Below are 22,287 nucleotides of genomic sequence, written 5' to 3'. Positions count from 1 at the left end.
GGCAAACAAGTATACGGTCCGTATGATGGAAAGCGGTCATCGTAACGTATGGACGCCTGCAACTCAAGGAGTGTCACATGCGCGATGCCAACCCAAAAAAAAAAAACATTTCAGAAAGGGGATTTTACCGTACAAAATGTTTTGTGTGTGGAGAAAAAGTGAGAAAAAACGAACATTGTCATAGTATGTCCATAGTAAGTACTGAAACCTAATCTTAGCTTAATATTAATGTAATAAACAACTAATAACCGGTCTGGCCTAGCGCGTAGTGACCCTGCCTGCTACGCCGCGGTCCCGAGTTCGAATCCCGGTAAGGGATTTATTTGTGTGCTGAACACAGATATTTGTTCCTGAGTCATGGATGTTTTCTATGTATATATTATATATATCGTTATCTGAGTTCCTGCAACACAAGCCTTCTTGAGCTTACCGTGGGACTCAGTCGATCTGTGTAAGAATGTCCTATAATATTTATTTATTTATTTGTGTGCTGAACACAGATATTTGTTCCTGAGTCATGGATGTTTTCTATGTATATAAGTATTTTTATATTATATATATCGTTGTCTGAGTTCTTGCAACACAAGCCTTCTTGAGCTTACCGTGGGACTCAGTCGATCTGTGTAAAAATGTCCTATAATATTTATTTATTTATTTAATAACCACCTCTAACACATTATGTACTGAATATAAATTACCATATGCAGACAGCATTAACTAATAACTTTATCACCATGAAATAGAATGGAAAATGTAATATTCTAAAGACAAAATCGATGTGCGCCTGATTCTGACACCGAAGCGCGAAGGAGTTGCTGTAGAGTTCTTTTTCTGTCCTCTGACCGGAAAGCGTCAAATTTTAGTTCTTCGAAGTTCCGTCTAACCATAGATTAAATATAAGATCACACCATCCCATACATTACCGCCTGAGAACGCGCATACACTACACCACACAAAGATGGCGCCACAAAAAAATGCCATGTTGCCATCGATTACTTGTAGATTGGCGTTAAGTGTGACTTTCGAGCCATAAATCTATGTCAAAAGTGACACTTAACGCCATCTACAAGTATAATCGAAAGCTACAAGAGCTTTTTGTGGCGCCATCTATGTGTGGTGTAGTGTATGCACGTTCTTAGGCGGTCGCATTTTAATGTATGGGATGGTATGATTTTCTTATATTTAATCTATTTATTAGATAAAAATTATTATTGCCCCGATAATTTTCTCAAAGAAAACATGCAGGAGCAAAATTGTTAATTAATTAAAAATAGTTATTAAGTTTTTGTAAAATGTTGATGCTATAAGTAGTATTTTTAAAGACATATAGCAGAATAAGCAACAAATTGTCAAAATAACATCGGTAGACACAAACCATGTAATACTTTATGCAAATAAAGCTATTCTATTCTATTCTGTTCTGTTCCATTCCATTCCATTCTGTTCTTCCATTTTCCATTCTGTTCCATTCCATTCCATTCCATTCCATTCCATTATATTATATTCTAAATAGTATACACACCTTGTCCAGTAAATGAGAAAGCTTAAATCTCATGTTTGTTGGTCAGATTGCATGTGGTAAATGATAAATATCGCGCTCGACAGAAAATATAGTCGTTAATGCTAATCACCGAACGCAGTCCGGCTCTGTCGCGCCAATACGAAAGAGCGATAGATAGCTAGCTACGATAACGATATTATTGTAAGCGTTTATGCATTTGGCTACGTAAGTACGTACCTACCGGCGTTGCCGAATGGCAATTGTCGACGCCAGACGCCGACATAATTGCAGTCCGGCTCTGACGCGCCAATAAATAGATAGCTGAGCATTTTTTTTTTTTGCCACTTTTATAAAGTGTGATATTTTTGAAAAAAATATGCTATTTCTACTCAGAATTACTAGCCTTTTCTATCCTAGTAGTTAAAAAAATTGTCCCATACGATTTTTTCTTATTTTGTTACCATTTTCCGTACATGTTGTATGGGGTAACAAAATAGGAAAGTAAAAAAAATGTATGGAAATTCTGGGACACTTTTTGTCTCCCAGTGAGATTGAAAGTACTCGTGATTCTGAGTACAATTGACCTAAAATTCCCTAAAACAATAAAAAAAAAATATAGGCAAAAAAAAGAAATGCTCAGCTAGCTACGATAACGATATTATAGTGTTTGTACATTTGGCTACGTACGTATCAGAATATGGATGCAGAAAATAATCACTATTGATCTAGTACTAGCACTGTAAGTTACTTTGAATTATTAAACATCACGAATGACGGTTCGTCATTGGAGTGGGATTTCCATTACATTAGACGAGGATTGATGGCTTTATGTACTTTGGTGATTGTACTTTATCACTGAATATATAAGGTGTTAACAAATTGATCACGGATAATTTAAGGAACGTTAATTTACATTACAACCATTAACTTCCACTAGAAATTTAAAAAAATACTTTTCATGTGATTTTTTTGTTTTCTTTTGCCGAACAAAAAATGTATTGTAATTTTCATCTAAAAATAATCACCATGTACATTTAACCTGACAAGACGTTTATCACTAGCTGTCATGTCACTCATGTCAATAATTGTATGTATTAAATGTCATTATGGTTCAGCGAAAAACTGGCCAGTTACAGTTAAGAGATACTAAAACCTGTTCAATTAGTTTTCATTAAATTGCAAGATGTTGGATTGTTGGATAATTTGACCAACCCTAATTTTCAATTAATTGCAGTTTGCAATCTAGGCAATTCCAAACTTCCAAAGTTTTAGTTCGATTCTGCCATTGCAAAATAAGTTTCCAAATAATTGATTTGCAGGGAGCGTACTTTTCGTGCCGATGACATCAATTTGACGTCACGCTCCATATAGGGTGATCACAAATTGTTTTATTGTTAATTATTAATCATTATTAGTCATCAATCATTTTAAGTTATGAATTTCTTTTCATGGTAATGAATGCAAGAAGGATGGTGTGCTTTACGTTAGAGAGAAATTCTCTTTTCTACGTATTTCTTGTAATGTATTGTTAACAGTACTATTTAATTAAATTTATTTATAAAAACAAATCAAATAATTTTATTCACGTTTCACATTTCAAGTAGGTATTATTTATGCCACATGTAAATGGACTACTGTATTTGAAGTAATTTGTATACGATTAAAATGATTGACGAATAATGATTAATAATTTACAATAAAACTATTTGTGATCATCCTATACGGAGCGTGACGTCAGATTAATGTCATCGGCATGAAAAGTACGCTCCCTGTTGATTTGTTATCAAATTTTTTTTTTTATTTGTTGTTTCAAGTAGTCACACTTAAGTAGTCACAAATTATAAACTCCCGAGTTTCGGGGTTCCATTCCCGACTTGGCCACCAGTGAGCTTTGTTGTTTTTAACCCCCGACGCAAAAACGACGGGGTGTTGTAAGTTTGAAGTGTCTGTCTGTCTGTGTGTGTATCTGTTTGTGGCATCGTAGCTCCCGAACGGATGAATCGATTTAGATTTAGTTTTTTTTTGTTTGAAAGCTGAGTTAGTCAGAAATGTTCTTACTTCTTAGCCATGTTTCATGAAAATCGGTCCACTATGTCAGGGTTTTATTCAAATTTTAAATTTTGTGGTTATTAGGTTATTTCTTTTGTGTATATCTAGGTATTTCAGGTCAAAGTCCACTTGTTTCCCTATGGTTTTTTCATAATGCTTACATTACATTAGTGCAGCCATTCTCAAAGTGTGCTCCGCGGACCCCTAGGGCTCCGCAATGCCTCTCTGGGGGCTCCGCGTGAATTTTGGGTACCTGATATACAACTTCAACTCTCTTCCATAAAACCAAATATTCACCAATTGTTAAAAAATAAAAAAAACTGCTTCATGTAATACCTCACATTAGAATCTAGTGATTAGATTTTACTATCATGATTGCTTATTAAAATAAAGATTGCAATAAAAAAAAAATTAAGGGTTCCGTCAGATGTTTTACTCTCTAAAAGGGTTCCATGGGAAAATAAGTTTGAGAACCGCTGCATTAGTGAGATTCCTTCAAAAAATGTTACTCACTACTTCTTCACTTACGCAGTAACCTGCACTGTTCCCTCAACAATAAGGTAAACTTGTTGCAAATTGCTTGAAAGCGGGAAAAGCAAGTGGGTAACTAGTTAACAATTTAACAGAAATTATTCGCGACTTCTGCTCCAACTTTTGTTAACTCTTTACACGTCTTTATATGTGGCATTCTGTGTGTAAAGGGTCCTATGCTTCTCCTATAATAAGGACGGGACCCGTGTGGGTTAAGAATTTCACCACCCCCTTTCTTCCCGTGGGTGTCGTAGAAGTCGACTGTGGGATATGGGTTAAATTGTGGCGTAGACGAGAGGCTATCTCTTTCTAACCCCCCACTTCCCTAAAATGAGGGGTTGAGGGGGTGGAAGTTTGTATGGAATGTTAGAATTTACGCGAGCGAAGCCGTGGGCAAAAGCTAGTTTTCAATAAATTTTCAAGTGTTACGGCTCGATCCGCCAACGTCATGGTTTAGGAAGGCACGCGTTTTATGAAGACAAGTGAGCCCTACAGTTTTCACCAAAGTGTGCCAAAATTTGGTTCCGAGCCCCCTTCACAATATTGCTGCACCCCCTGGGGGGCGCGCCCCACAGGTGGAAAAACATTGTGTTATTTTGGAGGGAAAAGAGGTGCCTAGAAATGAGACACGGCCGGTTCACGTATCGGTATATTTCGACTGACGATGACAGTTGCCGGGCGCAGCCGGCTGGCAGGGAGATCTCATCTTGACGACCGGTCTGGCGCAGTCGGTAGTGACCCTGCCTGCTACGCCGCGGTCCCGGGTTCGAATCCCGGTAAGGGCATTTATTTGTGTGATGAGCACATATATTTGTTCCTGAGTCATGGATGTTTTCTATGTATATAAGTATGTATATATTATATACATCGTTGTTTGAGTACCCACAACACAAGCCTTCTTGAGCTTACCGTGGGCCTCAGTCAATCTGTGTAAGAATGTCCTATAATATTTATTTATTATTTATTTATTTATTATCTACCCGATATCTTAAACCTAAAACGTTTCTTTAGAGTCTTTAGACTCTTATTTTCGCACCAACTGCAGAACAACTTAACAAGCGACGTGCAATTCCCAAACAGTTTCTAGCTGCAGCCAAGTGGCTTTCAAACGTGGACTCGTAAAAGCAGGGAACTAGTTAAATATTACCCTAGCACTTCGCTACTTCTAGGCTGAGTTGATATAATCTAGGGTTGAATCTAGGTCAAAAACAAAATAGTCAAAAAAAAAAGTAGTAGTAGTAGTATTCTTTACGGACTATTTTGTTTAACAAGTTTTTTTATAATATGTAATTTGATTTATTTGTTTTCTTAAATACCAGTCTATAAAACAGCTAAAAACAATTTTTTTTTGAATACTTTTGTACCTTGAAAATCTTGAAAATAACGTAGTGTTTTAACATTTTAATTTTAATCCAATATTAAATCAATAAATTGTTATAATATTACCTTAATAGTTTTCAATACTTCAGCAATTCCCGTCAACTTTGTACAAAAATTAAGGGAAAAGTTAAATTTGTTTTTATTAATTCCTATTTTGTTACCAAGATTTTGTTGATGAATTGAGATTTTATTAAGTTTTATTTCGTCATTAAGGTTCTCTAGTATCTATATTTTCTTAATTATAACAATTATCCTGTATAATTATATCTTACGAAAGTCGAATTATATTACTAAATGTTGGTAACAAAATAGGATAAATTAAAATTTGCTGACGTGGCATTGTACAAAGTTGACGGGAATTGCTGACTTATCGACACAAATAAATTGTAGATCGTACATTTGAAAGTACTAATGCCCGACGGTGAACTAGTATTAGACACGGGCACTTTATGTCAAAGTGACAAGGTTCAGTAACCAGTAATCTTTATTGCTTCCATAGGCAGCACAGGTTTAAATTCGAATATAGAAAAATATTCCTTGTTCAAATTTAACTTTTATGACTTAGACATAGTTAAGCTAGTACCTACTATTCTACTATTCTTCCATTATATGAATCAGACCATAATAAAAGCAATATAAGCAATTACCTACCTATATTTATATGTAAATCTTGCAAGATAAATTTGACCCTCCACATAGGGATCATCATTGAACGCCTCAAGTATCAGGTTTATTAAACACGGCTAGAACTTATTTAAAACGGCCATAGCCAATATTTCCCGCATTTCCATCATAGAAAACATTCGCTAGTAAACCAGGCCAACCCTTCCCGAGTGGAGTAATTAATATCCGGCAGTCAAAGAGTGTTGATTGGCATGTTGGCTAGGTGGCCAGTTCGTATTCAAGCGATTGTCGTACAAATTGGGACCGTGTTTAAGTGATCAATCGTTCTGTAGCTAACGATATGCTGGCACTGTCGCACTAATACAGAAAAGGGATGCTAGGCGCATTTCCAACAAGAAAAATGTAATGGGTTCTACTAAAGTGGGTGGGTGGTACTAGAAGTGTGGTAGAAGCTAAATTTGACCCACTTCCCGGTTTCCGATTGAGCTGAAATTTTGCAGACATATGTAAATCACGTGACAATGCAATATTGTGGTATAGTAGAGCTGATCTCATGATGGAGCAGAAAGGTGGTCATAGGAACTCTGTTATGAAACGTCGTATCCCCATCGCGTAAGGGGTTTTTAGAAACGTCTCGAAGAGCACTACATGACTGTTGAAAGAAAGGTACAGTCGGTGATAAAAGCTTGTGCCAAAAATGATTTTTTTGCAAAAAAACTTATTTGTGACTGGTTGTATTTCGTAGTCAATCCTTTACTCGGTAAAGACTGCCCTTCCTGAGTCGAGTAATTAATATCCGGCGGTCGAAGATTCTCTGGATGGGGCCCGTTCCCTAAACGGGGGTCATCAATCCCCAACACGGGCCATTAGCGTATTGGTTCAAGACCCTTGACTGAGTACTAGATTCTGTGAAAAATCTACTATTGATTTTATTGGTGCGATGTTTTTATACATGAAATTTTGTACCTAAATGAACGATTTGGGCTTTAAAATAAGTACGGTAGGACAAATATTGTTGACAATGATATCCAAGCAATATCTTATTTAGAACTAATATTTAGAACGAATAGTTCGAATCGCATGTCAGTACCTAATAATGTAGATAATAAGAACGTGAAGTGCTTCTGTTCGTTAAAATGTGGAAAAATGTCCTATTGCTTTTAAACAACAAAAATACTCTATTTAAACAAAATAAAATTGGCATTCATCTGACTGTCGTGAAATAATGTTAGCAGGTTCGCTAATATAAATTATTGTTTGTGAAATAAAACTACGGAAACGAATTATATCGAGTATAATGAATTTGCAATTCATCCCGACGTTTCGAACACTTTACAGCATTCGCGGTCACCGGGTGACTGAGGAAAAATTACAATATACAAAAGCTACCCACATACAAGATTTTATTGTATTGTACCTATGTTGTGTACAAGTATTTAACTTAAATATTCTCTTGTTCACAGGCTGTGCCTTCCCCGCTCGCTGGCATGGCCGCTGGTTCCAATCCGGCGTCATCCAACCCATCTCCATCGAGGGGGACCGCCTCTCCAACAAGGGGCGATGCCTCTCTTCAGAGGGGGACAAGTTTCTCATCGTCGATGAGTAAGTACCTATTGTCGTTCACTGTTAGCATGTTTTTTATCATCACCCAACTTCATTTAGAGACCATCTCTTCAACAAGAGGCGATACCTCTCTTTAGAAAGATATAAGTTCCTTATCGTTAAAAGACTTAAGTATACCTTACTGGTTACTGTTAACTTGGTAGCTGGTTCCATTTGTGTCATCCAGCCCATCTCCATCGAGGGGGATCGCCTCTCCAACAAGGGGCAATGCCTCTCTTCAGAGGGGGACAAATTTCTGATCGTTGATGAGTAAGTATTCCTTAATGATCATTGATCACTATTAATCCGACAACTCTAATCTTTCCACCGAGTGGGACCGTCTCTCTGACAAGGGAGATGCCTCTCCGCAGAGAGGGGAAGTTCCCTATCGTTGATCAGTAAGCAACTAAGAAAATCTAGATTACATTTTACTAGCAAGACGGCTGGCTTCAGTCTGGTTTCTAACCCTTATCCATCGACCGTCCGAGACCAGAAAAAAAAACCTCTCTTTTGATGGCGATAAGTATCATCAATTAGTAAGTATAACTTAGATTTCACCGAAACAATGACAGCTGGTTTCGGACTGGCATGATCTAATCTAACCCATCTCCATCTAGGGAGACCGTCTCTAACAAAGGGACAGTGCCTCTCATCTGAGGGGGACAATTTTACAAGCGCTACGTAGAAACTTGCGTTCAGAACCTAGAACTGTTTTAAATTGAAGTGGACTTCACGTTCGTCTCTCGATTAAAGTAATGAGAGCCCTGCCTAACTCATAAAGTTTGCCTGGCTGGATTTTATGAAACTAAAGACTGTTCAAAGTCTGAGTAAATGTTAGACTAACTATTTGTTTATGCACACATGCACGGAGTTTGATATTTAAGTTGATCAATGATCATCATAGGGAAATACTTTAGTGTATAAGGTAGTCTGTTGCAAGCGCGGATCCAGCTTCGTGCCAGGGGGGGTCACGTGGTATAGGCTCAGGCCTCAGGGGGAAGGGGGGGGTCACGTGGTTTATTCGTATGGCCAACCTAGGCTCCAGGGGGAGGGGGGGGGGGGGTCATGAGGGTTAACCCTCCATTTTATATGGAATTTGACAGATGACAGCCCACTAACCCTAAGTTAAGTGGTGCAAGTGGGCCTAAATGGGAATGTGTGTGTGTCTGTTTCTTTGTCCTCCTTTCACGGCAAAACGGAGCGACGTACTGTCGTGATTTTTAAGTGGAGATAGTTGAAGGGATGGAAAGTGACATAGGCTACTTTTTGTCTCTTTCTAACGCGAGCGAAGTCGTGGGCAAAAATCTAGTGCAAAATATTTCGATTTTTCAAATCTTTTTATCTTTTACAGGAAAGGGTGCTATCGTTGTGTGGTGATGCACGAAAAACATACTAACGTTTTGCAGTACAAAGAAAGTAAGTAGAAGAATATTAAATCATTAAAAAACTTTTCAGATTTTAACTTTCAATTTCTTTCAACTCTTGTGCATGTATATCGTACTTCAATATTTTTTTTTTTTCATATTTCACTCATTAAATCATAAAATTTATTTAAAATTTGCTATATTTAGGTACTTAAAGATGACAGCAATAAGTTCTCTTCTAATCTCAAAATTTCGTTCTTCGAAAGGTTAAATATTTTTGATAGTCGGTGCGTGAATGGTTGATATGATATATATTGTACAATGTACCTACATAATTATTAAAAAGGAAAAGAAAATGAAATTATCACGCCTGAAAAAATAATATAGATAAAGTGCCTTAGGGTAATTTCGAATGACAGAATTTTTTGGGTAATTTCGAGAGGGGAATCTTGTGACTTTGCGGCTTTCGAAATTAGGCAACTTTCGGAATTACCATAATGCACCTTATTCGTAAAGTACAGCCTTTTTATAAAAAAAACGCCCATAATGATGTCCTGCCACACTACGTGCGTTTGCGTTCAAGAAAAGAGCGTAGGTCGGCAGCGGACCTCCGATCCTTCTGGTGTTTCGGGTGTCCCTGGGCTAAAGTGATCGCTTACCATCAGGCGACCAGCCTGCTCGTTTGCCTGCTATCGTATAAAAAGTCTTATAGTCAGTCTAATATAACGTTACTTTCCAGCGTTCTGCCACCGCCGAGACGCGTTACCCCACCTCTGCTCTCTCATCACGGGAGACGCTCTCCTCTACTCAATGTTCAGAGAAAATGCAGATCCTGTGGACTGCCCTCTGAAAGGGCCTTTCTCATTCACTTATAACAGGTACGTTGTGAACTTGTGATATTCCGCGTTAAACTTTTTTGCCTACATAATTCACATGGGTTCGGTTTCTTCAGATCATTATCATGGTCATGATATTCAGAAAATTATTCGGTCAAAAGCCCGGCCTACTTGGGGCGACCGATTGGACGCCGTCCTGCTGGACGCCCAAAATATCGTTAGGCGGATAGAGTGGAGGTAGACCTCCGTGAGCTCGGCGTCGGCGAAAGCTGGCGCGATACCGCTCAAGACCGAGCAAAATGGCGTGCTCTTGTGTTGGAAGCCAAAACTCATTTTGGGTTATCGCGCCAGCTGAGTAAGTAAGTAGGTAAGTAGTAAGTATGCTATTCAGAAACTCTTACACACACTCTCTCATCATGCAGTCACTCACAGACACTGTCTCATCATGGGAGACGCTTGTCTCTACTTCATATTCAGGTACCTCACGCCATCTGTAGGTGTAAAAAGGAATCAACGACAATTTATTTGTATTGTCAAATGAATGATTGTTGCTTCGACTTGCTTCCTCTATAAAACGATGCAATTTATAATAAAATAATGAGAAGTCAATAAACAAGAGTTTAAACGAAAATTATCACAAAAAAGCAACAAGGCATTCTTTCATTTATTTTATCATTGCCCTGTGACATTAATTTTAATTAGGCACACTTAATATTGAACTTATCTAGGTTTTGAAAAAACCACCAAAAGCAAAAGCAAATGCAAAAGCTACCAAATATTATACTAGATTTTATTAACGTTCTGCTGTACTTGACTGGGAGAAATGACATGAAAACACAAATTACCTCTCACGCTTTAACAAATCGAAAAATCCGCCATCAAATTAAAGTGATCACTGATTAATAGCCTGCCCAGATGGTAAACGGTCCGCTAAGGCACTGGTCCCACCGCGAGCTAGTAAAATATGAGCTATCGGCTATAAAAACGAACAAAAGATAATCACTCCCGTCTAAATGAAAGAGACACGGCGATGTTTATAGTTACTCGCCCAGCGGTGAGCTATCAAATATGGCCGTGTCTCTTTTATTTGCACGGGAGTGCTCATCTTTTGTTCGGTTTTATAGCCGATAGCTCATAGCTTACTAGCTCGCGGTGGGACCAGTGCTTAATGAAGATCAGCGTCAACGTCATCTCAGTCAAGCACTAAATGACTTTTGTAATTAAACCTGGAAATCATCGCAAGCCTATAATTAACTGCTTGGCTGATTGATGAAATTTTCTGATCAATTATCCTGTCAGAAAGTCGTTGTCAACGTTGCGTCGTTCATACTCGTACGGAGGTAATATAGGTACGGCAAAGGTACCTAATGCAAATGAACTTTAAGAATTATCGTTAACTACTTATTGAGTTTAAGAATGATCGCAGTAACGGATAACTATTTTGTCTACGAAATCAAAACTATGGAAACGGAGTATGTCGCGTATAATGTCATTCATTTATAATCCGTTTCCATAGTTTTATTTGATGAGTATAATTATAATTGAGCTATCCAGAGAGAATATTATTTATTCCATCCTAAAATCGAGTTCACCATACTCCTTGCGTTATCCAAGCATTCACCACGGCTCATCCTGGGAGCCTGGGGTCCGCTTTGACAGCTACGCACAAATCGAGTTGTTATATCTATAGGTATTGATAATTGCCTGTTAATTAAGATCTACCCAGTAATTTGTGTTAGCGTGAGGTAATCTTGAAAGGGCCTTGTGCTGTCCTTGATTGAGGGTGGCGCCTGGAGCTCCAAGGACAGCGGAGGAAGGCGATGGTGCGCCGCGTCATCCTGGCAGGATCGCCATGTGTTGTTGGGCGTGGAAGTAAACAACTAGGTCCAAGTTTAGACGTAGAATGTATTTATTGACGCATTACATAGCCTTAAACACTAGTTGAATATACGTGTGTGGGTGAGGAGTAGTGGACACACTACATAAGCAATATTAATTAAGTTTAGATATTTGCCGACTTAGGGCCAGTTGCATCAACCACACTTGACAGACACATCATCGTCACGCAGCTGATGTTTATGGAACTTCCCATACAACGAACGCTTTAACGGTGACAGACGGTTTGATGCAACCGGCCCTTAGATGGACTTAGATTAGAGCATCAGATTTAACAAAGTCCTTATGATATTTCCAGGGGCCATGGAGACTGCAAGATCCCCGTATCGTCTATCGAAAGCTGTACAGAAGATTCCCGTCTTCTGCTGAACTATCAGGCTTGCCCGGATATATCTGCTTCTGAAAGTACAGGTATGTTTTGAAGCTGGATCATTTTTTTTGACCACAGACTAGCCAAAGGCAAAGACGTGGCCTACGATGGAGTGAGCTCGCCCAGAAGATGTCTGTTCACCCTTGATTTAAAGGAGCTCCGAGCTCATATATAACCCGGCGAGGGTTATATGAGCTCGGAAATATAGCCGCCGGCAAGGAAGATCAGCGTGTAGCGTGTGATTTTGTGTAAAACTAAGTTTTCGCAATACGAAATACCATCTTTTATTAATGGACTTCAGACCACCACTTCACCACTTCAATACTACAGTGCAGAAGTTTTATAGGTACCCCGTTTTTAAATTATTTTAATGTCTATGTAGGATCTTCTTTTATTGATACAGGAGGATAATTAACATTAATTCAGCCGAATAAAACTTTTCACTGCTCTTACTCTTTTTGGAATATAATCGTCGATCAATTAGCTATATGTAAATAACTGAAATTATAACCCAATTAAAAAGTCCTTACTTAAAGTTGGCCATGTGGAATGATGGCGAGGATTGGAGAGAATTTTCTCGTTGAATACCTTAGTTGCTTGCCTTCTTCATTGTAGTGCGACATTATACATTGGCTTTTCATTTTACGTAGCCTTAAGTCCAATACCTTAACAATAGTCGGTTAGCTCATAGATTAAATATAAGAAGATCATACCATCCCATAAATTAAAATGCGACCGCCTAAGAACGCGCATACACTACACCACACATAGATGGCGCCACGAAAAAATGTCTTGTAGCTTTCGATTATACTTAGTAGATGACGTTAAGTGTCACTTTTGACATAGATTTATGGCTCGAAAGTGACACTTAACGCCAACCTACATGGCGCTTATCGATGATGATAGCACTAATCGATGGCAACAAGGCATTTTCTGTGGCGCCATCTATGTACGGTGTAGTGTATGCGCGTTCTTAAGCGATCGCATTTTAATGTATGGTATGATGTTCTTATATTTAATCTATGGTTAGGTGTTCTAGCCTTCATAGCCTTGTACCGCGTCACCCTATGGATATTAAACGATACTAAATCATTTTGACGCATTAGTATTATCCGTGCCTATTGAATCAGACTAAGATTTGAAACGGTGCAATACACAAAGGAAATTGTGTCGTTGTCAGATTGTCTAGTTTGCAAATAAGTCGGGCAATGTTCCAGAGCTGGGTATCTAGCCAACGTCTCAATCGCTTACGCGCCGTAAGCTAGCTCGTAGTATCGCCATCGCTCGTCTACTGCCGGTCTAGCCGAAATGACAATCGCTGTCGCTAGATGCCGCTCGAATAACGAACAGCCAGCCCGCGAATTCTTCTTTCCTTATGCGCACTGCCAAGGAGTGGAATTCGTTGCCTGCGGCTATATTTCCGAGCTCATATAACCCGGCAACCTTCAAATCAAGAGTGAACAGCCATCTTCTGGGCGAGCTCACTCCATCGTAGGCTACGTCATTGCCTTTGGCTAGTCTGTGGCCAAGAGTAAGCCCATTTATAATAAATAAAAAAGAGCGACAGAGATAGCTTACGGTATATTATTATCGTAAGCGTTTGTGCATTTGGTTACGTACACTGGCGCGATGGAGTCAGTTTGGCTAGCCCGCCTGAGGTGTTGTTTTGATTATACTTAGATTTAGCAGTTTGAAATAGCTGTTTTAAGGGGCATTCGAGGATAATAAATAGTGTAGCTTTGGCAGCTTTTTGTGATTAGTTCGTATTTTCGTAACAATCACTGCATTGCTGCAATGCGTCAAAATAACTCGTAGTTTGGTCGCCCCTTAAACGCGGCAGGGGGCAGGGGTAATAATATTACAACAGTCGATAGTGCGGCCACTGGTGGCCTAGCGGTAAGAGCGTGCGACTTTCGATCCGGTCGCGGGTTCGAACCCGGCTCGTACCAATGAGTTTTTCTAAACTTATGTGCGAAATGTCATTTGATATTTGCCAGTCGCTTTTCGGTGAAGGAAAACATCGTGAGGAAACCGGACTAATTCCAATAAGGCCTAGTTACCCTTCGGGTTGGAAGGTCAGATTTCGCTTTCGTAAAAACTAGTGCCTACGCCTAATCTTGGGATTAGTTGTCAAAGCGGACCCCAGGCTCCCATGAGCCGTGGCAAATGCCGGGATAACGCAAGGAGGATGATGACGATGATAATGCGGCCACTATAAGCATGTTACCTTTAGAAACATTCAAAGCCTATTTTTTTTATGTTTGAATAGGTAGACGTTTGACCACGATCACACCTGATGGTACTTACCATAGACATCAAGTACATGATGCAGTCTACGCACAATTGAATTTATAAAAGTCTTTATTTATTATTTTTTAACGTCTCGTTTAAAAATCACTTTATCTTAGGTACTAGGTACCATCAGCTGGAGAAACTATTGGGGGACACCTTACACAGGTCAACTTAGCCCCAAACTAAGCAAAGCTTGTACTATGGGTGCTAAGCGACGATATACATACTTAAATAGATAAATACATACTTATATACATAGAAAACATTCATGACTCAGGAACAAATATCTGTGCTCATCACACAAATAAATTCCCTTACCGGGATTCGCACCTGGGACCGCGGCTCAGCAGGCAGGGTCACTACCGACTGAGCCAGACCGGTCGTCAAACTATGAATCAATTCATTGATAAATTCGCTATGCACTTTTTCAGCTATTTCTCTGATTCGTTCGACCAATCGTTATAAGATCAGATGCTACAACCCCATGTTTGGATCAGTTACTTAAAAAAAGTCACTTTCGAAAGTTTAAAGATTTAGGGCCAGTTGCATCAAACACAGTTAACAGACACATCATCGACCGACCCTAACAGATCCAATTCAGGGTTATATATTTTGATTGTTTGAATCGGGCCACAAGTATCCCGTGCTTGTGAAGTCACATGTATCAGCATCGAGCCTAGTACCTAATGTAGAAATTGCAGAATATTCCCAAAAAGCGGAAACATTCTTGAGAATGTTCGCAGAACATTCCTGCAACATGAAATTTATTGTTTAGACTCTAAACAATAAATTTCATGTTGCAGGAATGTTCATGTGAATGTTTAAACTTTTTTTACTCTAAACTTTAGAGTAAAAAAACTTTAAATGGGCATAATATAAAACTATATTTTATTATACATATAATATTGTCTATTACAGTTAGCTATTTTGTTGATAAGTTACCAATAAGTTGCTTAAATTCTCACTATACTTCAGGGAACATTTCGACTTTCAGACTTCACAGTTTTAGTCTTGACTTTTTTAAATTAGGTACCGAACTATTATTTCTTGATTGATTGATTGATCTCGATTTGGTCATGTCAAAATAAAAATAGATCACTGTCAGGATCGAACCTGAGAACATCGGCATACGAAGCCAGCGCACTACCACGGGACTACGTCTTGACTTGCTGAGTCCGACGAAATCATGGTATAAACTACGAAGTTACTAAGTATTCTGATAAATTCTCGTTCTCGAGAACATTCTCAGAAGTTACCGAAAATTCTCATGAGGAAAGTTCTGCAACTTTGGAAACTTCTCGTCCGTGCATTGCTAATCGAGCCTCATTTTATCTATGAGAAATCGCTCATTAGTCAGAAGACGCTTACGCATCGGAAAGCTGAAATCATGCGTATTATTCATGTTTAAACTAACGAGCAATTTCTCACACACAAAATGCGGCTCGATGCGTGTATGACTACACCCCTACCAAAACACCGATCTCTGCTAATGAGTAGTACCTGCTTGCATTATGTAACTTAGCCTTAAGACCGCCCAGTTCGGATATAATTGTACACGGATTGCCCGTTGTCTGTCTATTCCTGAACACAATAAGCATGACAGGTCTATTTTTACCACGATACTAATTTATTCATAGGACGACGCTCCGTCGGTCTTGTTTATTTCACTGCGAAAACTTTGGAGATGACATATTTTTGAACGTTTATTGTAAACAAACTTTTGCCCGCAGCTTCGCTCGCGTTAGAAAGAGACAAAAAGTAGCCTATGTCACTCTCCATCCCTTCAACTGTCTCCACTTAAAAAATCACGTCAATACGTCGCTCCGTTTTGCCGTGAAACTCAGACAAACAAACAGGCACTCACACTTTCCCGTTTATAATATTAGTATGGATTGGGAGTTACAAGTGCCCCCTTTCCCCCCTCCTTTATTCAAGTTGGACTAGATGTAGAGGATTGAGGGGGTTCGACTTTACTAATGAAGATGTCTTGTTATCTCTTTGCTTTGTTTCCTACTCGTAGGAACTTTTTAGGAAATAATGGTATCTACGATGCGAATTTTTGAGTATATTTAAAATAAATAATATATGTAGTTATCTATCTAATTACGACTTTCTTCGAACATAATGGCTACACGGCAACACAAATGCCGCGGTCCCGGGTCTTCGAATCCCGGTAAGGGCATTTATTTGTGTGATGAACACAGATATTTGTTCCTGAGTCACGGATATTTTCTATGTATTTATCTATATAAGTATTTATATCGTCGCCTAGCACCCATTGTATAAACTTTGCTTAGTTTGGGGCTAGGTTGATCTGTGTAAAGTGTCCCCCAATATTTATTTATTTATATTTAGTTATTTTATTTATATACGTTATTTCAACCGGATCCCTTTCTTTGACATTATGTTCACAAGTCAATGACTGTAATGATTGCCAGATTATCATTTGTAATTCTGAAACGGTTAACTTTTCAGGGTTTTCATTAAGGTCATCTATAGATTGGTTAGGTTAGGTTAGGTTAGGTAAAAAAAAAGGTGGGCTCTCTCGACACGGCCAATTTGACGTTTCACGTTGACTCTCCGTTGATAGTGGATTGGATCAACGGTTCCCTAATACGTACAGTTTGTTATTGGCAATAATGAAAAGTTACGCGTTTCTGAGAAAAATCAAATTATGACTAACGAAAATGTGAACAAACGATACACTTAAGAGTTTATGGGAACCAATAAAGACTCTATTTTCTACACTGGCGCATCTAACACATATCGTAGGTATTTAGAGCTAATTTTACGTAATTGACATTATCTTAAAGTCCGAATTGGGCCGTCAGCGTATGTAGTATGGACTTCCTGTAACTTCAGGAGTATTATAATTATGTTGTTGGTATACACCGTGTTTTTATTGTTTTCCGTTAAATTCCACACGTCATTAGGTTCGTTATCAGGAACCACCCTGTATATCAGTTTTAGTTAAATTCGCCAAAAAAATATTTTCATAGTTTTCATACATAATAAACGAATTAATTAGTGTGAGAGACCCTTAAGAATAATATTCAAGTTAGTGTCAAGTGATTGACGGCACATGTCAAAACAAATAACACTAGGAAGTGGTAAAGGCTGTCACACACGTGTTCAGTAATTATTTTTATTTTTAATAACTCAATAACCGTAAGACGCTAGTTTCTTAGAGAAATTTATTGTAGTTGAATTAAAGAACCTTCCCTTAAAGTTAACGGAATTCAATAAAAACAGGGTGTATAGTTTCCTAAAGCAAATAGAGAAAAAGTTCGTGGTAACATTAAGTACAACTTGTATTTCCAGTGGAAGAGCTAGAATGCCTAGCAACATGGAAGGAGGGCAGCCTTAGGTTTCTCGTCGGAAAACTACATCATAACCACGCCACGAGCAACGAGGATCGCTACCGCTGCTTCGTCTACGAGAAGACTAATGGTATCGGTAAGACTATTCTTAGGTTAGCTTTGCTTTGGCTTGTTTAGACAAGCTAGTCAAGAGCTTAAGCGTGACGAGCTGAGACGAGCGGCCGCTGTCGTCCGAAACAGGTCTATACAATTCTATACCACCACCACCATAAATTCTATTCTACCTTTATTCTAAATTTGTATATACATGTAACTGTTGACGTGTAAGGTGCACAGATGTGCATTTACGAAATAAATGAATATGAATCTGAATATAAATTTTGATCGTTCCGCAAGGCCCATCGCTTACCGCTCCGCTCGCCGCCCGTTACGCATGTTACGGTTTTCGGCCAAAACTTGTTGCGCGCACAAGTCGCACAACCATTCAGCCGAAACTCTATTTTCGGTTACGACAAGACGAAGTTCAGTCGGACAATAACATCGTGCAAACAAGCATCATTGAGAGCCGTTAGCGGAAGACTAATCGTGTCGGCGAACGAGGTAAACCTAACAATACCTGTGTTAGGTTTAGCTCGTATCGATAAGATATTCTTAGATTACACTAGCTTTTGCCCGCGGCTTCGCTCGCGTTAGAAAGAGACAAAAAGTAGCCTATGTCACTCTCCATCCCTTCAACTATCTCCACTTAAAAAAACACGTAAATTCGTCGCTCCGTTTTGCCGTGAAAGACGGACAAACAAACAGACGTACACACTTTCCCATTTATACTATTAGTAATAGAATCATCAAAATCCATGAAATTTCACAACCTTCTCCGTCATTTTCCAGCGTCAACGGGCGTGAAAGAAGGCCCAAGCTCCGGTGAAGTGGAATACCGAGTAGCCCAGTCTGGAGATGCTACCTGCAATGGGCTGTTTAGCGCCACGGAGGGGAGTAGGACCATGGCGTTGAAGCGAGGTATGTAGGCTACAAGCCTGCACATCTAATTACATCACAATTTACAATCAACTGATGTAAAATAATCAGTTGATTCGTTACGGAGTAAATTGGCTGCGACAGACGGACAGACAGAAGCACGAGTGATCCTATAGGGTTCAGTTTTTCCGTTTTGAGGTACGGATCCCTAAAAAGGCTAAACTTTGGAGGGGTGACGAAGGTAGTATGACTGGCTTGTTTTTTGATCCAATCAGATATCAGTTATCATTTTACTCATACCGACTGACTTGTGACTTACAAGCCGAAATTGACTGGTACAGCACTTGACCCCGAATTCCCACAGCTCGTGATTATACACCTGAATTAAATAAAATAAAGCCGAAGAATTGAATAAAATACTATAGATACAAAATTTGATTCCAGTGTCCGTCCGTTCCAACTGCCAGTTCCCGACCTGGATGACGTTTTCTCACACTTGGCACACGCTGGACTACAGCTCAAACTACACCTTCTACCAGCGAAATGCCACACTCCGCATCACGGACAAATCTGGCGCTGACATTAAAGTGTACTGCGTCAGCGTGAAGGCTAGTTCTCCCAGCGGGAACTCGATAGCGCTGGTGGCGCATTGGCAGCATCATTGGTGAGCTTCTTTCTTTTACATTCCCTTACAGCGTTCTCCAATTTTGGAAGACGCTGAACTAGCCCAAACTATACCTTCTACCAGCGGAAAGATACACTCCACATCACGGACAAATCTGGCGCTGACATTAAAGTGTACTGCGTCAGCGTGAAGGCTAGTTTTCCCAGCGGGAATTCGATAGCGCTGGTGGCGCATTGGCAGCATCATTGGTGAGCTTCTTTCTTTTACATTCCCTTACAGCGTTCTCCATTTTTGGAAGACGCTGGACTAGCCCCAACTATACCTTCTAACAGCGGAAAGCCACGTTAAGCATCATGGACAAATCTGGCGCTGACATTAAAGTGTACTGCGTCAGCGTGAAGGCTAGCTCTCCAAGCGGGAACTCGATAGCGCTGGTGGCGCATTGGCAGCATCATTGGTGAGTTTTCCTTTATAATCTCTTAGCGTTCTCCAATTTTGGAAGACGCTGGACTAGCTCCAACTATACCTTCTAACAGCGGAAAGCCACGTTAAGCATCATGGACAAACCTGGCGCTGACATTAAAGTGTACTACGTCAGCGTGAAGGCTAGCTCTCCAAGCGGGAACTCGATAGCGCTGGTGGCGCATTGGCAGCATCATTGGTGAGTTTTCCTTTATAATTTCTTAGCGTTCTCCAATTTTGGAAGACGCTGGACTAGCTTCAACTATACCTTCTACCATAGAACGTTACACTCCGCATCACGGACAAATCTAGCGCAGACACTAAAGTATAGATAGCGCTGGTGGCACATTGGCAGCATCATTGGTGAGCTTCAAACCTTTACTCTCATCGCTTAGAGCGTTATCCAGTTACGTAAGACGCTGGACTAGCTCCAACTATACCAGCGGAAAGCTACGCTATGCATCACGGACAAGTCCGGCGCTGACATTAAAGTGTTGGTACTGTGTCAGCGTGAAGGCTAGCTCACCCAGCGGCAACTCAATAGCACTGGTAGCATATTGGCAGCATCATTGGTGAGTTTCAACAATATTTACAAGAAGAAATCAACCGAGGGTTGAAGGTTGTTGTGTCGCAACGCCAACATAACACGTTGTGCGAGGAAGTCGCCACCTCTTCTATCACCAGTTCGATAGTGCTAGCAGCATCATTGGTGAGCTTCATACCTTTACTCTCATTTCTTACAGCGTTTTCCAGTTTTCGGAAACGCTGGACAGCTCAAACTATTCTACCAGCGGAACGCCACACTCCGAATCACGGACAAATCTGGCGCCGACATTAAAGTGTACTGCGTCAGCGTCAAGGCTTTCGGGCGTCAATTTTTGTAAGTTAAAGTCAACAAAAACGTTAAAAATGCTTCGTTACGTGATATTTAATTGCAACAACACAAAAATTATGAAACTCAAGGGCCTGAGACATATTTTAAATCACAGGCAAGTACCAACTTCAGCTTAGTACAAAATCTGACACGCTCGGCCGTGATACAAATAGATTAACTTGTTTCTTCTATCTAAATCTACTTCTGTAATTTAAGTACTTACATAAGAAAGTACCTGATGTTCAGTAAATGTCAAGGGCAAGAACCGTGCCATCAAGGACAGATCCTCATTAGTAATTCTAGCGGAAGAGTCCGTGACATCCGTGATACTCGTAAAACGATTTATATTTTATTTGCTAGGTACCTTTAAGCTCAAGGTTGCTTTAGATCGCTGCTTTAACTTACTAAACTTAGTTCTCAAATAGACGTTTTTTATTGACAATTCATGTTGTTTGTGATCGTTGTCAGGGTTAGGGTTTAGGTACCCTAACATAAGAGTTTTAGGTAATTACGCTTTATAATAGTTAATGCGATCACCTTTTGTTAATCCCAAATATTAGCGGCATTTTGTGTGTTCATAATCAGATAACAGTGCCCTGTCACTTAGACTTGTGCCGTTTCGTTCGTTGATCGGAGCGCTCCGATCTCGTTCAATCGCTCCCATGAACTAGTTCGCTCTTTTAGGTCTTTTGCTCATTTAGTTCAGCCAGACCAACGACCACTGCGGTCGGAAAGATCAGAACGAATGGGACCGAATAGTGTCAAAATGATACGAATAGTCCACAGATAGTAACATTCCGGGCCGAAAGGTTGTAAGTAACCGAAGTTGAATATGAAAACTTGACGCTTTTGTGTTGCTCTGCTAAGTAGCTCTCGCTCTCAGTCGGCGCAGTCACACACTCGTTCTCGATCCAAACCGCTCGCGCTCGCCGATCCTATACTGAACTAAATGAGCAAAGACCGATTCTCAGGGCACGGAAAGATTCAGTTCATTTCGGTCATTGATGAGATTTTATTCCTAACAGTTCATAGTTCGTGAACGACACAAGCCTACTGTCACTTTGGACACATAATAGTTATTTTTGTTATACAAGGGTGCAAAGTTGTATTTTAACGCAGAGTGTGGAATTGAAAAGCGAGTGGTTCGAGAATAGAATCCTGAACTTGCGAGTTTTTTAACACACTAGAAGTAAAATACATAAATTTGCACCCGAGTGTATCACAAAAATTCCCCCTCACTGTAGCGAGGAAAGTACAACGCAAAAAACGCGTTTATCACTGCTTCCAGTAGTTCCACAGGTAATAAATCATCGTCATCACTAGATTCACTCGCTTTTATCAATTTTAAAGCAGAAAAAATGACTATATTCAAGGTCAAATTACTTTATCCACTAGTGGATAAAATGCGTTTTTACCCGCTGGTATTGAAGGACAAAACACGTGTTTCCGAGCTAGTGAGGGGAAAAAACATGTATATACAAGAAAAAACCAATATTAAGACGATTGAAGATTGCTAGTGGGCATGTCATTGTCGTATCGCAACTCCGAAACATCGTTGAGCGAGTAAGTCGCTCTTCGGTCACCAG

The 22,287-nt window shown here is 39.6% G+C and overlaps 1 protein-coding gene across 3 annotated transcripts in view; it reads left to right on the top strand.

The window, feature by feature from the left end:
• LOC125226077 overlaps window positions 1–22,287 on the top strand; it is a 184,170-nt gene that overhangs the window by 158,953 nt on the left and 2,930 nt on the right. For 2 of the 3 annotated variants that reach the window (XM_048129924.1, XM_048129923.1), the window contains exons 3-9: window positions 7,549–7,687; window positions 9,039–9,103; window positions 9,791–9,929; window positions 12,082–12,194; window positions 17,767–17,901; window positions 18,654–18,782; window positions 19,185–19,404. In XM_048129924.1, coding sequence (XP_047985881.1) covers window positions 7,549–7,687; window positions 9,039–9,103; window positions 9,791–9,929; window positions 12,082–12,194; window positions 17,767–17,901; window positions 18,654–18,782; window positions 19,185–19,404 — 940 coding nt within the window. The remainder of the gene's footprint in view (window positions 1–7,548; window positions 7,688–9,038; window positions 9,104–9,790; window positions 9,930–12,081; window positions 12,195–17,766; window positions 17,902–18,653; window positions 18,783–19,184; window positions 19,405–22,287) is intronic. The other variant, XM_048129925.1, reaches the window with a different exon arrangement.

Source organism: Leguminivora glycinivorella, chromosome 5, assembly GCF_023078275.1.
Source record: "Leguminivora glycinivorella isolate SPB_JAAS2020 chromosome 5, LegGlyc_1.1, whole genome shotgun sequence".
NCBI classification, from domain to species: Eukaryota; Metazoa; Arthropoda; class Insecta; order Lepidoptera; family Tortricidae; genus Leguminivora; species Leguminivora glycinivorella.
The sequence above is the reverse complement of the archived record's forward strand: the minus strand, read 5'-3'. Positions and strand labels throughout refer to the sequence as shown.